Below are 17978 nucleotides of genomic sequence, written 5' to 3' on the forward strand. Positions count from 1 at the left end.
TGGGATCCCTTGGAAAACGGCACTATTGCTGACCCCCTCCAGTGCCCTACGGAAGCCGGCAAGTCCCCCCACACCAGTTGGGATGGAAGATAGGACAGGGCTTAGGCAGAGATGACAGCCACTGCTGTTCTGTACAGTGGGTATAGATAACACTGGGAAAGCGTACTCCAAGTAGGGGAAAGCTACGGAAGCCACATCCTGCGTAAAGGAGGTACCATGTGGAGATACACATATGGACTGGCCAGGGGCAGTACTACATATGGAAGTCTCTGAGGTAGACTCAGCCAGCCTGGGGTGATATAACTACACAGCAGAGACGGCAGAAGGTCTCTGCCAGGGAAAGACACAGGCTCCCCGTGAGGGGAGCCGTACCATGGAAGACTACACATGTGGGATCATCCGAAGGGGAATCACTACACACGGGCACCTAGCCCAGCACAAGGGCTGACCTTGGGCAAACATACGAGTGCTGGACCTGGCGTCTGGCCCTCCGCCACGCCTGACTGCCGAGGGTGCGGGAGGAACTTCAACAGGGTTCGCCGTGGGGAACTGAACTGAGAAACAATAAAAAACAAAGAGCTGATCTGAGGTCCTGAAGCTCTGCGTGCGGTCCACGTAAAATGCGCAAAGCGCAGACGGGACAGAGCAGAGCAATGGCTGGGTCTGCCTCCTCCCGGGGCAGCGCTTGCAAGTTCACCACCTGATCCCTAAAGGGCGTGGTGGGAACTTTGGGCACATATCCAGGCCGGGGTCTCAGGACAACATGAGAGTCAGCCGGCCCGAATTCCAGGCACAAATCGTCGACCAAAAATGCCTGCAGGTCCCCTACCTTCTTGACCGAGGCCAATGCAGTGCGGAGCACTGTCTTTGATGACAGAAACTTCAGCTCTACTGACTGCAGAGGCCGTCAGGACCGAGGGGAGATCCCAACAGGGTACCAGATGAGGGTGCGGAGGATTTAACCTCCTCACCCCTCTGAGGAACCTGATGACCAAGTCGTGCTTCCCTACGGAATTACTGTCTACTGCATTGTGATGTGCGGCAACATACACTTTGAGGGTGGAGGGAGACAGCCTTCGCTCCAACCCATATTGCAGGAAAGAGAGCACGACCACGATCGGGCATCTCCGGGGGTCTTCCCGGTGGGAAGAACACCAGTCGATGAACAGGTTCCACTTCAGCCTGTAAGCGTGTCATGTAGACGGGGCTCTAGCTGAAGTGATGGTATTTACTACCGCTGGAAGTAGCCCACCTAGAACCTCCGTGCCCAATCCAGGGACCACATGTGGAGATTCCACAAGTCTGGACGAGGGTGCCAGAGGGTGCCCTCTCACTGAGAAAGGAGCAGTATGGCTTGAGAAAGGAGATCCCTCCTCAGAGGAACTTGCCAAGGAGGGGCTGTCGCGAGGAGCATTAGTTCTGGGAACCAAGTCCGATTGGGCCAGTATGGCGCTACTAAGAGGACCTGCTCCTCGTCTTCCATGATCTTGCACAGTGTCTGTGCGAGAAGGCTCACTGGGGGAAACGCATATTTGCGTAGGCCCCGAGGCCAGCTGTGTGCCAGCGCATCCTAACCGAGGGTCCCCTCAGACAGGAAGTAAAACAGCTGGCAGTGGGACGTGTCAGGGGAGGCAAACAGGTCTACCTGAGCATGCCCGTTGCACAGAGAAGCGTCTTGCTGCAGCCCACTAGATCCAGGGGGCGTGGTTGGATTTAGATCCAACTCCTCCCACCTTACATATACCTAAACCTACCCATCTCCACGCCACCCTCATCCCTAAACTCACCCCATCTCCATCCCTAAACCTACCCATCTCCACTCCCTAGATGTGGATCCAACCATGCCCCCTGGATGTTGTGGACTGCAGCGAGCCCTACTTGGTTGCACATGGCACCCCAGCCCATGGCAGAAGCATCTGTTGATACAATACCATGCCTGGACACTTGCACTAGGGGAACTCCTGCTCGAAGAAAAAGCAAGATGCGACCACGGGCTGAAGGTCTGACTGCAGGGCGGGGTGACTGAGACCCGGTACGTGTCGCGTCGCTATGCCCATCTCGGGACCCGGTCGTGAAGCCAACGCTGAAGCGGTCTCATATGTAGCAATCCGAGCGGCGTGACAGTGGCTGCGTATGCCATATGCCCCAGGAGCCTCTGAAACAGTTTCAGTGGAACCGCCCTCTTGCGCTGGAAAGACTCCAGGCAGTTCAGCATCGACTGAGAACTTTCTACCGAGAGACGTGCTGTGAGGTTGACCGAGTTCAACTCCATGCTGAGAAAAGAGATCCCCTGCACAAGGGAGAGTTTGTTCTTTTCCCAGTTGACCCGAAGCCCCAACCGGCTGAGGTGGCTGAGCACCGTGTCCCTGTGTTCGCACAACTGCGCTCAAGACTGAGCCAGTATGAGCCAGTCGTCGAGGTAGTTGAGAACGCGAATGCCTGCTTCCCTTAATGGAACAAGGGCTGCCTCCATGACCTTGGTGAAGACACAAGGCGACAGGGATAGCCCAACCTTGTACTGATATGCTCGCCCTTCAAACGCAAAGCGGAGAAACGGTCTGTGTTGAGAGAGGATCGAGACATGAAAGTACACGTCCTTCAGGTCAATCGCTGTGAACCAATCGAAAGGACGGACACACTGAATGATGCGTTTCTGCGTCAACATCCTGAACGGGAGCTTGTGAAGGGCCCGGTTCAGAACACGCAGGTCCAAGATTGGTCATAACCCACTGCCTTTCTTGGGTACAATGAAGTAGAGGCTGTAGGGGCAAAATCGTGGCCTAAAGGTTAGAGAGTCGAACTCGTAATCCAAAGGTTGCGAGTTCCGAGTCTCGGGCTGGCAGGAATTGTAGGTGTGGGGAGTGAATGTACAGTGCTCTCTCCACCCTCAATATCACAACTGAGGTGCCCTTGAGCAAGGCACCAAACCCCCAACTGCTCCCTAGATGTGGACCTACGAATAGGCCGGCCTATTCGGAGGGCTTTGCATCTGCTCGTCGCCGAGGGCGCCCTCCTGCGGCCTCCACCTCCGCTCCTAGCTCGGCCCCAGCAGCACCTGGGTTGGGTCCCTGTGCTCCACTTCGCTGCCCCACTGTGGGTACGTCGGTGGTTACCCTAGTTCTGCTTGTTCGGTTCCAGGGGGCCTGGCTAGCAGTCCCCAGGCCGTCTCGCTGGCTCACGAGAACCATCAGACTCGGCTATGCGATTCAGTTCGCACGGCATCCTCCCAAGTTCAGGGGCGTTCGGTTCACCTCTGTGTTGAACAAAGATGCTCCTGTCTTGCGTGCAGAAATTGCGGTCCTGCTGGCAAAGGACGCGATAGAGCCGGTCCCTCCAGCCAGGAAAGCATAGCAGTCAGTTCTGGATCTGAATCGGGCAACACCACTTGTCCTGACGGAGACAGCGCAGCCGAATCATCATCTCCAGATCCTAGCTCGCCCTCCGATGCAGCAATTGACTTCCTGTCATCCGCTGGTGCTCCGAACGAGATGCTGGGCCCCTGCCTTGTCCAAGGACCTCGCGAGCTCGTCCGGGAACACCAGATGGCGCGCTGCGCTGGAGGAGTGGGAGGCCCATGGAGACAAACTCGACGGGGAAGCTCTCACTGTGATCCTCAAGTCACCCTGACCATGAGCCGAAGTAGCCCTCCGAGAACCAGAGGAGCTAGAACGGGGCATGGCAAAGGGGATACCCCCCCCCATTTGACGAGGAGGTATCTGGAGGAGGTACCCGCAATGAGAACATGAGTCATCCACGAGCGCTGCTTCAGCGTGCTGATAGGCCAAGCACGAGATACAGCGATCGTGACCATCAGATGAAGCCAGGAAACAACCACATCTAGAAACACACGAGCGGGAAGCCATCTTTAAAAAGACGCCCGTTGCTCTTGTAGATATTGTTCTTTTAGAAATATTCTTTTAGAGAAGCGCTGAAGCGCCCAGGGGAGATACATACGCACGCCACCTGTCATTGGCTTGTTTTGTTAACACTCGAAGGTGATTGGGCTCTCGGGCGAGATCCCATTAGTCAGTCACACTGACGTTACGTCGAACGTGACTGACTGATAGGGAACTGCAGTAATGGTTGGTGAATTTTCAGCATTGCAATCACAGGAATTACATGTAAAATATATTCAAACAGAAAACAGGAATTTTAAGTTGCAATAATATTTCACAAAATGTACTACATTTTTGATCAAATAAATGCAGCTTTGGTGAGCATAACAAAACATGTTTGAGAGCAGTTTGGGGTTGGTAAGTTTTTTTTGTGATATACTATAAACAAATGAAAATGTACTCAAAACTGATTATTCAATGCATCTTCAAACACTTCACATGCAGTTGGAAATCTTTGAAATGCAAATATAAGCTCAAACTCTAACAGCATCCTGTTTAATCAATCACTGCATCCTTACTGCACATATCTAGACTAGGAAATCCGTGTGAAAATAAAGATAAGAAAAGCCCCTTGCAGAGTGATGGTTTCATTACAAATGACTTCCCTCATGGTGTTAATGTAGCCCATTAAGCATACAAATGATGGCAAATTCTCATTAACATAAGACACTAACAATCTCTTCATGACTGCCACATTATGAGGTGAATTTACGAAGTAGTTGTACCACGTGTTTCCGATTATTTCAATGTAAACCTTTTCAGCACAAACACTCCAAATAAACTTGGCAAATAAACTCTATTTGCCAATTAACGTGATTGATAAATAGAATTTTATGTGATTTTATGTTTTTACACCTTTTCTAGCAATCATGACAGCAATAATTCATTAAATAATGATGAATTGAAGAACTGATTCAAAAGTCTGAATCGCAGTGGTGGAGTGATGCCTTTGTTTTAACATAGTGCTTCAGAAAATGTTTTTAAGTCACCAAATCAGCATATTAGAATGATTTCTGAAAGATCATATGACACTGAAGACTTCAATAATGGCTGCTGGGGGAAAGAAAAGGACAGCTTTGCCATCATTACTGGTTAATTTGTTAATTTAAATGTTGTAAATGAGGCATTTAAAAAAATCTAAATTGAAATGTAAAAAACTATCTAATTATTTAAAAACCATCAAAAAAGAGGACATAAATACAGTCACACCTGTTAAACTGTCCACCTGATGGCTCCTGCTGCCCGTCATCGTCTGCCTCAACATTCTGACATTTCAGCCTTGATTTGGAGTGCCTCTGTGGAAACACATAAACGCACAGCAAGCTAAATAAGTACATGGAGCGAATGTTTACTCCTTTGCTTTGGATGGGAGGTAATGAAATTCCTCCTACACACAACAGAGAGGAATAGAATAGCTCTGGCCTGTTTTAAAGGGCATACTTAACATAACCACATGAGTGTGTGTGTAAGTAAGGATTAATACTTGCCAGACGTGACTAGTGTCCAAATCATGTAACTTTTTAGGGCCATGAGGAGCTGTGTATAACAGCTAGAGTAATTACAGGCTTTTGGCTTATTACTAACAAAAGAAGAACCTATAAGACCTCATAAACACACACACAAAGACAAATGTCGAGAGTGGGAGGAAATATCATGCGCAAATGAGAGGCGTGCCTGCCTGCTTCCTGTAGGAATGTCAGAGAAAACGGATGCGATCTACAGGAGATGAGAAACCGCAACATAACTCTGACAACCCTGATTGCATTTTAATAAAAAATCAATAAAGTTTAGATGGCCCAATACAATAGCCAACGATCAAACTTATGGGGATGCGACCACAAGCCTTGTTTACTTGCTTCATTGATTTGCTGTTGAGGTGTTGAATTACACACCAACCAGATTCAATAAACGAGATGGAGATTAATAATGCATTCAGCGAGTTTTTATGCAGAGGACGAAATATGAGAATGTCTGAGAATGAGCTTAGAGCTGTCATTGTCCATGTATACAATCATATGTGATCTTGGGGGATAAATCACTGTCGGATATCAAGTCAACAGGTGTGTTTAGTCAATATATGAATTCAGTAAATATACTCTTAAAATAAAGAGATTCAAAAGCATATTTGCCTGCTGGGACTGTTCTGAGAGCAGCAATGTCTGTCAGATAATGATTAGAAGGACTGATGCACCTTTATGATCTGTTCATGCTTTAATCAATCAATAGCGATTGTTCTATAAATCTCTCTACCTCTGGGTAGCAAAAAGTACACATTTGTGTATCATTTGAGACTACAGACACACACAAAGAGGACAAGAAATAGGATAGTCCTTTTTCTGCAGCAGAGACAGAGAAAATGGAGAAAGAGAAGGAAAGAAAGAGCGAGAGAGAGAGAGAGGGAGAAAGACAGAAAAAGGTTGTCTTTATTCTGACCTTGTGCTTGAGGTTGCTAATGAAGGAACAGCTCTGGGATTTCTTCATTCCATCTTTAGAATTCTGGAAGACACACACACACACACACAATACATTATAATAATTTCACAGATAATAAAAAAAATGCACAAATGCATAATATACAAAATGAGATGTTTAAAAAACTGTCTAAGCTGCTATTTAGTTGTTAAAAAAAAAAAAGATTGTGACCAGGGGCTGTCAAAGCACCAAAAAGGACAAAAAACATCATAAGTGGCATAAAAGTGGTCCATATGACTCGGACCAGGGTTGTATCCAACCATTTTGGTACCCTACAGTATTCCCTATTGGTTCAAATTGATATATTTGTTCCCCTTCAGGAACTCGAGCTGCGTCAGATATGCTTTGGGAACGCCTTCAGCGTGACCGTGCTCTGAATTATCTGTACAATCAGTCCAATGGAAGGGCGAGGCGTCACGGGCGGGTGACGTCACGACCAGGAAGCTTTAAAGGCACGTGAGGTGGAGGCGGCTTCAGCTTTCTGTCATTCAGCAAGCACTCTGTGTGTCTGTCAGTCCGATATTTGTTTTGTGAGTCTTATTTGGTGTTGTTTGTCAAAATAAAGCACTATGTCCAAGGCCACAAGTAAATCAAAGCATAAGGGCGATCTCGGATCACGCTTCAAGCTGTGTGTTCCTCCCTGCTCTCACTACAATCACGAGCGGTGATACACACAGTTTGCGTGTGGTCTGCCTGGGCGCGAGGCATGCGGAGTCGGCTCTCGAGGGAGCCGACTGCTCACACTGTGAGCGGCTTCCGCTACGCACGCTTCGCTCCCGGAGGGCTCTCTTCGAGATGGGAGCCTTTGTGAGTGTTGCTCGCAGTGCTGGCCCTCGTGGGGCTCGCACAGCCCCGCCCCACGGTTTCTTCCCCCAGAGAGAGGGCTCGACGCTCTGCTTGTCTTCCTCCGAGGAGGTGGACATGAAAGACGTCGATGAGCTTTGTAAAGCTGCAGTGTTCGCACAAGCATATTATGAATGACGACATCATTATATTCGCGCTGTCAGCTCTAAGATAAAGGGCTGATTGTGCTTTTCCCCGCCGTAAGATCTCACGGTTCCGGTCCGCCACTGCTGAGGCATGGCGGCGAGTGAGATCGTGGGGATTGCAACATGGATCTGGCGGATGGGTTGGAGACGGGTTCGCCCTCTCTCCACCTACATTCCCCAGATCTAGCACTCTCGGTTGGGGCTGGAAGCCCGCGGTGCGGTTCTTCCCCCTTTTAGTGAGAGCTCGCTGTTGCAGCGTGCGTTGCCGAGACGACCGCGTGCATTACGTCATTCTCATTCTTATTATGAATCCTTTTTATATCAGACCGTGTTTACTCGTCTGGTTGTCTTTCTGCATTTAATTTCTGAGGAATTAAATGATGTATTTCATCTAACTAGGAGAAGTTAGATGTGTATATATGTATACACATACATATGTGTATATAGGAGCCTCTTGGGACTTTTCTCGAGTGAGAGCACGATGCTTTACCTTTCTTCCTCTGAGGAGGTTGAGGTGATCAGCAGGGGCTGCTGGGCGGAGCAGCCCCAACCGTGGTCCAGCTCCTCATTTAGGGAGCATCACCTCTCGTACTCCCGATAATATTGGAGTCAGAGTCGCGCTCCCGGGCTAAAGGCTTCTAGCAGAAGGCGGATCTGCGGATCGTCATTCTCGCTGGATAGTCTTTGGCTAAAATGTCCTGCTGCCTATGACCCAGGACTTCTGAGGGCCGGCCCCTCTGGGGAAGAGCGGTGTACATCGCATTACACGGTGCCCGTCTCTCCTCAGTGCCCTCGGGAGATCGGTCTGCCAACCCTGCCAGTGTTCCAGGGCACAGCGGTCTCCAGCGAGCGCTTCTCTCAGTTACTTCCACCCGGAAACGTAGCGGAACTGAGAGGCTCGCCACCCCTTCGGGGGTCTCTAGAGCAGCTAGTTCGGCCGTCTCCTGCCGGTGTGCCGTTCCAGGACACCGAGCTAGCAGCTCTAAGCACACCAGAGGCCAGTCTCGAGAGACTGGTTCCCTCAGTAGGCACCTGGCGGTAAGGGAGCCCCTGCTAAGCGTGTCTCATTGGGTCCTGCCTGAGCAGGCTCTGGTTCTATCAGTCTAGTCTTCCTATAAATGATGCGGGTCTGAGGACTGTCGTCTCAATAGGAGACTTCAGCTGAGGCAGTTCTGAGGCTATGGTCCAGGACTCATGAGGGCAGGCCCCTCTGGGGAAGTTCGGCATACACCGCGGTACACGGTGCCCGTCTTTCCTCAGTGCCCTCGGGAGATCGGTCTGCCAACCCTGCCAGTGTTCCAGGGTGCAGCGGTCTCCAGTGAGCGCTTCTCTGAGAAGCTCGCCACACCTTCGGGGGTCTCTAGAGCAGCTAGTTCGGCCATCTCCTGCTGGTGTGCCGTTCCAGGACACCGAGCTAGCCGCTCTGGGTACACCAGAAGCCAGTCTCGAGAGACTGGTTCACTTAGTAGACTATTTGGCTACTCCCAAATGTGTCTCCATGGGTCCTGCATACTGTAGAGAGAGGCTACAGAATCCAGTTTGGGCCCTGAGCAGGCTCTGGTAATGGAACGAGAAGTAGAGTACTCTCTTGAGGAAGGAGGCCATCGAGGTGGTCCCTCCTCACGAAAGAGAGTCCGGGTTCTACAGCCGGTACTTCATAGTTCCCAAGAAGGATGGAGGATTGCGTCCCATTTTAGATCTGCATCAGTTGAACCGCTCAGTCAGCAGACTGAAGTTCAAGATGCTCAAAACTCAAACAGGTAAGCATCTCAGAGCAAGTCCGAGGACTGGTTTGTCACGTTAGATCTAAAAGACGCATACTTCCACGTCTCCATCCTTCCCACTCACAGGAAGTCCCTTAGGTTTGCTCTTGGGGGCAAAGCTTACCAATATCAGGTTCTTCCCGTTGGCCTTACACTCTCACCCCGCACTTTTAAATCAACGATTGGTTGATTCTAGCTCAATCGGAGCAGCTGGCGATTTGACATCGAGATGACATTCTCGCCCAGATGAAAGACCTGCGGTTAAGACTAAACGCCAAGAAAAGTGTGCCTTCTCCATTACAGGGGACCACTTATCTGGGCGTGGTGTGGGATTCGACCACGATACAGGCACGTCTGTCCCCTGCTCGTAACGAGTCGATCCTCACAGTCAAGAGAGTGAAAGAAGGCCAGTCACTCAGTGTGAAGTGAAGTGAAAGTGAAGTGAAGTGAAGTGACATACTGCCAAGTATGGTGACCCATACTCAGAATTTGTGCTCTGCATTTAACCCATCCAACGTGCACACACACAGCAGTGAACACACACACACCGTGAACACATACCCGGAGCAGTGGGCAGCCATTTATGCTGCGGCGCCCGGGGAGCAGTTGGGGGTTTGGTGCCTTGCTCAAGGGCACCTCAGTCGTGTTATTGAGGGTGGAGAGAGCGCTGGACATTCACTCCCCCCACCTACAATCCCTGCTAGCCCGAGACTCGAACCCGCAACCTTTGGATTACGAGTCCGACTCTCTAACCATTAGGCCACGACTTCCCCCAGTGTAAAGCAGCTTCAGAGACTGCTGGGTCTGAGGGAAGCTGCGTCCAACATGATACCTTTTGGCCTGCTGTGCCTGAGACCCCTACAGTGGTGGCTCAAGACCAAGGGGTTCTCCCCGAGGGGAAAACCACTCCGCACTTTCAAGGTCATGAGACGTTGCATACGTGCCTTAGACATGTGGAGGAAACCTTGGTTCCTGTCCCAGGGCCCGATGTTGGGAGCTCCTTGTCGCCGTGTAACACTAGCAACGAACGCGTCCCTCACCGGTTGGGGAGCGGTCATGAGTGGCCATCCTGCCTGCAGTCTGTGGAGTGGCCGCCATCTGACATGGCATATCAATTGGCTGGAGATGCTTGCCGTGTATCGAGCACTCAAACACTTCCTCCCAGACCTAAGAGACCATCACGTGTTGGTGCGCACCGGCAGCACGTCGGTAGTCTCGTACATAAACCACCAGGGAAGTCTGCGGTCGTGAACCTTGTACAAGCTGGCGCACCAGATCCTTGTGTGGTCCCAGAGCAAACTCCTCTCATTAAGAGCAGTGCACATTCCTGGGCATCTCTATGTGGGAGCAGACGTTCTGTCGAGACAGGGGCCGAGGCCAGGGGAATGGATGCTTCACCCCGAGGTGGTGAAGCAGATATGGAGAGTGTTTGGCCAGGCACAGGTGGACCTGTTTGCGACTATAGTGTCAGTTCAATGTCCCCTCTGGTCCTCTCTGACTCCTCACCATTAAGACTGCCTTCCTTCTGGCTATTTCCTCTCTAAAGAGAGTTGGTGATCTACAGGCCCTTTCAGTGGCCCCTGCCTATCTTGACTTTGTGCCCGGTATGGCCAAAGTTTTTCTCTACCCCCGAGCGGGGCATGTACCTAAAGTTTCCTCTGTGATGCCACAGACCGTCGTACTTCAGTCCTTCTGTCCTCCTCCCTTCAGGGAGCCCGGCCAGCAGAAGCTTGGATAGTGGATGCTATTAATACTGCCTATGAGTCTTCTCAGCTCCCCTCGCCGATGGGAGTCAGAGCTCACTCAACCCGAGGTGTGGCAGCCTCCAAGGCCTTCCTAGCAGGTGTGTCTATGCAGGACATCTGCAACGCTGCTGGGTGGTCCACGCCCCTCACTTTTGTAAGGTTTCATGACCTCGACATTTGAGCCGCTCCGGGTTCTTCTGTCCTCTCGTCCTAGTCACACTAGGCAGGGACTTGTCAGTCTGGCGGCGTGGGTATCTTGTTCCCAAAGCGTATCTGACGCAGCTCGAGTTCCTGAAGGGGAACGTCTCAGGTTATGCATGTAACCATGGTTCCCCGAAGGGAACGAGACGCTGCGTCTCGAGGCCATTCCTCCGGCATCCCTGCCAGCGCTTGCTTCATTCTTAGAAGCTGAAGCCGGCTCCACCTCACGTGCCTTTAAAGCTTCCTGGTCGTGACGTCACCCGTCCGTGACGCCTCGCCCTTCCATTGGACTGATTGTACAGATAATTCAGAGCACGGTCACGCTGAAGGCGTTCCCAAAGCGTATCTGACGCAGCGTCTCGTTCCCTTCGGGGAACCATGGTTACATGTGTAACATGTGCTAGATGTTTAGAATAAAAATTAATTTAAATAATGCATTTAAATAATGCATTAATACATTTAAATAATAATTGTTGAATGGAAGATGTATATAATGAAAAATAAGTTTTGCAACATTTTGTGGATCAAATAAAAGTCAATTAAATTCATAAATTAACATATAAAAAATAAAAAAAGCTTTGGTTGTGGAAATCATTACTTTTTTACTAAATCATGCATTATATTGCTGATGCTGTCATTCATTTAAAAATTATATAATTTCAGTAAACACTAAATAATTGTATTTCTGATAATATTTGGGGAAAAAAAAAGAGAATAAGAGTACAAAACTTAATGTTTAAGCATATAAGGATATTCTACGGAATTGTGTGCTTCTAATTTTATAGCAAAAGTTTGGACAGGACCCTTTTCTATTCTAACATGATAGTGCCTCTATGTATAAGGCAAGGTTCAAAAAGACATGATTGATTCAGTCAGTGTGGAAGAACTTGACTGGTCTGCAGAAAGCCAAGATCCTAATCCCAGCTGAACACCTCTGGTGTGACTTTAAATGACCCTGGGCCAAAAACTCATCACCAAACACCAATGACTTGTATAGACACTATAAGGACAAAAGTGTTGGGACACCCCCTTCTTTAGAACAGAAAAAGACACTAACAAAACTGTGGCAACAAAGATGGAAACATAATTCATGTATTTAAAAATTGTATTTCCATCTCTGTTGCAACAGTTTTGAACGTGTCTAAAATGACAGTACCCTTATGTACAAGTCATTGGTGTTTGGTGATGAGTTTTTGACTCAAGGTCTGCATTTAAAGTCACACCAGAGGTGTTCAGCTGGGATCAGGACTTGGCTTTCTGCAGACCAGTCAAGTTCTTCCACACTGACTGAATCAATCATGTCTTTTTGAACCATGACTTATACACAGAGGCACTGTGTTCATTACAAATACATTGATTATTAAAACTACAAAAGCAGTTCAATCAAGAGCAGCTATCTTTTATTTTATTGTTTGATTAACATTAATGAGACAGACGGCCTACGGATCTAATGTTACACATTGGATGTTTTCCCCAATAGTTCCCCAAATGTTCACTTAAGACATAACTGATTATGTTTGTGTGAATAGCCTTCTTAAAAACTGTAATTCTGTGTATACAGCATGTGTATATTTATCGGGATCACACGGTAGCAGAAGCGCTGTTATGTGCGCGATTCATATATCAGTCAGAGAAGTGAACAGAGAAAAAGGTACTCCTCTCCGAAAACATACAAATAAAGATAATTTTAGATGCTTAGTTACTATTTGGAGCATTGGGATCGCTAGACGAGGGCTTAATGAACTAATTTTTGTGAAAACCTGAAATTCAACCAAAATTGACTTTTTTTTTTTTTTTTGTCTGTATAGCTCAAAATTAGACTGTGCACATTCTGACTCATTTTGCCAGCACGGGTCACAAATTATTTGCTAAAATGCAGGGGTGCAAGGGGGTGTTGGGGTGATCACTGGTACCCTCTTTTCACCCCAATCAACCATCTAGTCTGCCTGTGCCAGAGGTTCTCAACTCCGGCCCTCGAGATCCACTTTCCTGCAGAGTTTAGCTTCAACCTTGATCAAACTCACCTGCCTGTAACTTTCTTTTGATTAGGGTTGGGGCGTATGATTTATGCAGTAAATTGGACCTCGAGGGCCAGAGTTGAGGACCCCTGGCCTATGCCTAAAAACGCCCTTACCATTGACTATATTCCAAGTCCTTAAAAAACAATATCCTTATGTAAGCAACAGGATAATATCCAGTGGTCACTGACTATTTTCACTGCATGCAAAAGAGCAGCTTGTTCATTCTACAAAATATTTTATGTTCCACTGTAAAAAGATAATGATGGGTTTGGAATGACTTAAGGGTTTGTAAAAGATGTCTTCATTCCCAGTTATGATTGAACTGTTTCTTTAAAAGGTATCTAATTATAACTCAATGACCTGAGTGTCAAAATCTGTTCAAATAAGTATTTGTGGAGACGCGTGGTCAGAGAGACATTTTTACATTCAGTGATGCATAAAATTAACACAAAATTGACTTAAAATCGTCTCCAGACAGACCCTTAATTTCAGCGCTCGCTCAAACGGTTCAGATTTTTTTTTTTCATATATATTATTCAGGAACACTGGAGGGGAGAGAAAATCCCTCTGTGCGTTACAAACGGCACATCAAAATGAATGTTTAGCCAGTGCAAAGTCTAATAATAGGGCAAGAAAAGAGGCAGAACGAATGCTAATTAAGGGATGCTCCATGTCTTTTTCTGGATTGCAAGACTAATGTGTGCGCACTGATTAGGTATTCTAATTCTTCCTTTTTTTCTTTTGCTCTTTAGTTCTTCCTATTTCCGTAGGGGCTGAAATGGGTTTGTGTCTTGTTGTTTTAAGTGCAGCTTCATGCAACATTATATCTTTACACAGAATTTGGAGACCACACAGACTTCAGAATGTAGAATCACAGTTAGAGCTACTTTACCTTGCGCAGGTTTCTTTGGATGCCCTCATGAGTGGCACGGAGCAGCGCTCGGATAGAGAAACTGTCTGTGTCCTCTTTATCCCCGATTTGAGACTCTTTCATCAGTGAGTCTAGTTTCTTCCTGATGTGGGACTCCACCTGGTTCTGACTGGACCCATTGGACTGAAATTCAGTAAGTAGAGTGTCAAAATTGGCAGTAATCTTTTTAAGAGATTAATAAAGAAAATATCATCCATTATTTCTAGGAAGAACTTCCACACAGCAAACTTAAGATATACACTTCTTAACTGCCTTAATAAATGAGATTAACAAAACAGAAGCTCTATCTTGCATCAAGCTTGATACAGTACAAACTTTTCTTTTACCTTTTTTTCCTTAAAAGAATTGATGATAGCTCAAGATTTTATGTTGCTTCATAAAAGCCTTGATAAACAGGTTTATAGATCATTTTCGATGTATTTTCAAATAACTACAACAAAAATAGGCTCAACACTGAAACTTGTCTTCCATGTACACTTTTGCTATGCAGAAAAATGCTTACCCTTGTGAAAAATAAGTATTTTTAAAACTATTGAATGTGAACTTTTAGCATACTTCAAATAATCGAAGTACTGCAAACCTCTTAAGTGTACTTAAAAGTAACCACTCTTAAGTACTGAAAAGCTGCACTTTTTTACCTAATAATTTCCCATATTTAAAGCATTATGATCTAATAATGTTGTGTTGTGACTAAAGCAATGTAAAGTATTTGATTTTAGTTTACCATAAATGCATTCAGGTTTCACCTTAACCATATTACAAGGACAATACCTGTAATTATGCAATTGCTTATAAATATGTACTTACAGTCCTTAATTTTAATTTAATGGCAATTAAAATCCAACTGTCTGAAAACATTACATTCAGTTACATTTTCAGAGTATATAATTTCATTAATAAGTACTCTTTTTTAAAAGTGCTCAATTTTTTTTACAGGGGTACACATGCAATGCGAATTCTGTAACTTTTTATTATGTGTACCAAAATAAATATGCACTGCTTGTGCAGTGTGAAAGAGGGCTAATCGATGTGTGTTCTTTCTCTCTAAATTTCAATGGCTATTCATGAGTCATTTTATTAAAAATCAAAGGCATGCTGATCTGAGAGAGCAATAAAGGATGAGTTCTAAGTATTATAAAAGCCAATTATGCAAATAAGATTTTCAGTTTTGTTTTTTTTTAACAGGTAAACTGATTTCAAATCTGTCCTCAGAAAAAGAAGCCATAATGGCCCTCAACATACAGCAGGGGCAGCGTGTTTCTTGCATTTCCTGACACGTTTAAGTAGGCATGTAATGAGATGAAGCATAAAAAACTTTTAATCGGCTCCCAGCAATGACTTGTCCGAGTGGATCATTAAACATTAATTGCTCTTAACAAAGCAAAATTAATATTTTTCAAGGGTACATAAAAATGCTATTAAATTCATTCAAGACAAAAATACTTACTTAGGAAACCAATTTTTTGAAACAAAATGAATGTGTTAAATATCCAACATCAAACAAAATTGTCGCCAGACTGATTGTAAAGGAGTCTCTGTTAATGGCAGTGCTGCTGGATGGATCTTTTGGCAAATGGCCATGTTGTCACACAAAGACTTTCCGCTGCCTATATAGAGGTGTTTCCACACAAACAGAAGCTCACCAGGGGTTTGGGTTGTGATTGATCGGCTTTTAGAGACTGACACCAATAGCTCACTGTGAGCCAGAATGGTGTGAGGAAGCAGCCAGACAAAATACTGGCTCCATCAAAACTGAGAGATTTTCATAGAAGCAGAGAGAGATGAAGAGGAGGTGATAACGTGTAGCATAGCAGCACATGGAGAAAGTGAAACAATAGCTCGAGTAGTGGAAAAGTGAAAAATGTAACATTTAAAAGCGCAACATGATCTGATTTGTAATTCTAATAAGGTATTTGTGTAGTTGCATTTCAAGTTCAAGTTGAGCTTTATTGTCATTACGCTACATGTGGGGACATACAGTGGAACGAATTGTCGTGCCTCACAGGACGACGGTGCTACATAAATACAGACATACAACAATGAAGTAAAAACACTATAGACCTATACACAACTAACCTACCGACAGATTGTAACTATAAGTATACTATTTATAAATATATACCCAATACAAACTAAAAATAAAAAATAAAAGATATAAAAATACAAACTATACGAATGCTTCACATAAATACTGTACATGTGCAAAGAGAAACATTGTGAGTCAAGCAGCTGGCTGGGGAACAGTGTAGGATGATTTATAGTGCATGAGCATGTAAACATACATATATTGCTGAGTCTTTTGTGGGATTGTTTCAGGAGGTAGGGGTTTGCATGGGGTTTCAGAGGGGGGCGGGGTGATTTGAGTTCAGGGCTCTCACAGCCTGGGGGAAAAAGCTGTTGAGCAGTCTGGCGGAGCGAGCTCTGATGCTCCGGTACCGTCTTCCTGATGGTAGGAGCTGGAAGAGACTGTGGGAGGGATGGATGGATGGAGTCCTTCACGATGCTGTTGGTTTTGCTGGAGCATCGTGTAAGGAAAATGTCCAGGATGGAGGGGAGAGAGGCACCGATGATCTTTGCAGCTGTGTTCACCGTCCTCTGGAGGGTCTTGCGGTCAGCAGCACTGCAGTTCCCGTACCAGACAGTGATGCAGCTGGTCAGCACACTCTCAGTGGTGCCCCTGTAGAATGTGGTGAGGATGGGTGGAGGGAGACTTGCTCTTTTCAGCCGTCGGAGAAAGTGTAGGCGCTGTTGTGCCTTTTTGGAGAGTGACATGGTGTTGGTGGTCCAGGTGAGATCCTCTGTGATGTGCACTCCCAGGAATTTAGTGCTGCTGACTCTCTCCATAGTCGAGCTGTCGATGGTCAGTGGGGGGTGGTCAATGGAGTTTCTCCTGAAGTCCATCACAACTTCCTTTGTCTTCCCCACATTGAGGGACAGATTGTTAGTGCCACACCATTCAGCCAGCTGTGCACTTCCTCTCTGTAGTGCGTTTCATCGTTGTTGCTGATGAGGCCTACCACAGTTGTGTCATCAGCAAACTTGATGATGTGGTTGGAGCTGAACTTGGCAGTGCAGTCATGGGTCAGCAGCGTGAAGAGCAGCGGGCTGAGCACACAGCCTTGTGGGGCACCTGTGCTCAGTGTGGTAGTTCTCGACGTGTTGTGGCCGACACGGACTGACTGAGGTCTTCCGGTTAGAAAGTCCAGGATCCAATTACAGAGGGAATTGTTAAGGCCCAGCAGGTTTAGTTCATTTATGAGCAGTTGTGGGATTATTGTTTTGAATGCCGAGCTGAAGTCAATGAACAGCATTCTAACATAGGAGTCTTTATTTTCTAGGTGGGTAAGAGCCAGGTGGAGGGTGGAGGAAATTGCATCGTCCGTGGAGCAGTTTGGACGGTGTGCAAACTGGAGCAGGTCGAGTGTGTTGGGAAGGCTGGTTTTGATGTTGTGCATGACTAGCCTCTCAAAGCACTTCATTATGATTGGAGTCAGTGCTATGGGACGGTAGTCATTTAGACAGGACACAGGTGATTTCTTTGGCACCGGTATGATTGTTGTGGATTTGAGACATGTGGGGACGACTGCCTGGCTCAGCGAGGTGTTGAAGATATCTGTCAGGACATCTGACAGCTGTGCAGCACAGTCTCTCAGAACACGGCCAGGTATGTTGTCAGGACCCGCAGCCTTGCGTGGGTTAATCCTAGATAGGGTCTTCCTTAAGTCGGCTGGAGACAGACAGAGCGCCTGGTTGTTGGGAGGAGGGGGCAGTTTTTGTGCAGGTGTGTCATTCTGCATTTCAAACCGTGAATAAAAGTGGTTGAGTGTATCGGGGAGGGATGTGTCATCATCACAGGCCTGTGGCGGGGTCTTGTAATCAGTGATGGTTTGAATGGCTTGCCACAGGCTCTGTGTGTCTCTGCTGTCTGTGAAGTGATTGTTGATTTTTTGAGCATATGAC

The 17978-nt window shown here is 46.7% G+C and overlaps 1 protein-coding gene across 1 annotated transcript in view; it reads right to left on the bottom strand.

The window, feature by feature from the left end:
• plch1 (phospholipase C, eta 1) overlaps positions 1–17978 on the bottom strand; it is a gene marked incomplete at both ends in the record, with an annotated part of 84039 nt that overhangs the window by 11256 nt on the left and 54805 nt on the right. Inside the window, 3 exons of the mRNA XM_079374795.1 lie at positions 5106–5191; positions 6330–6392; positions 13980–14141. Of these exons, the coding sequence (XP_079230921.1) occupies positions 5106–5191; positions 6330–6392; positions 13980–14141 (311 nt within the window). The remainder of the gene's footprint in view (positions 1–5105; positions 5192–6329; positions 6393–13979; positions 14142–17978) is intronic.

Source organism: Barbus barbus (genome assembly GCF_936440315.1).
Source record: "Barbus barbus genome assembly, chromosome: 23".
NCBI classification, from domain to species: domain Eukaryota; kingdom Metazoa; phylum Chordata; class Actinopteri; order Cypriniformes; family Cyprinidae; genus Barbus; species Barbus barbus.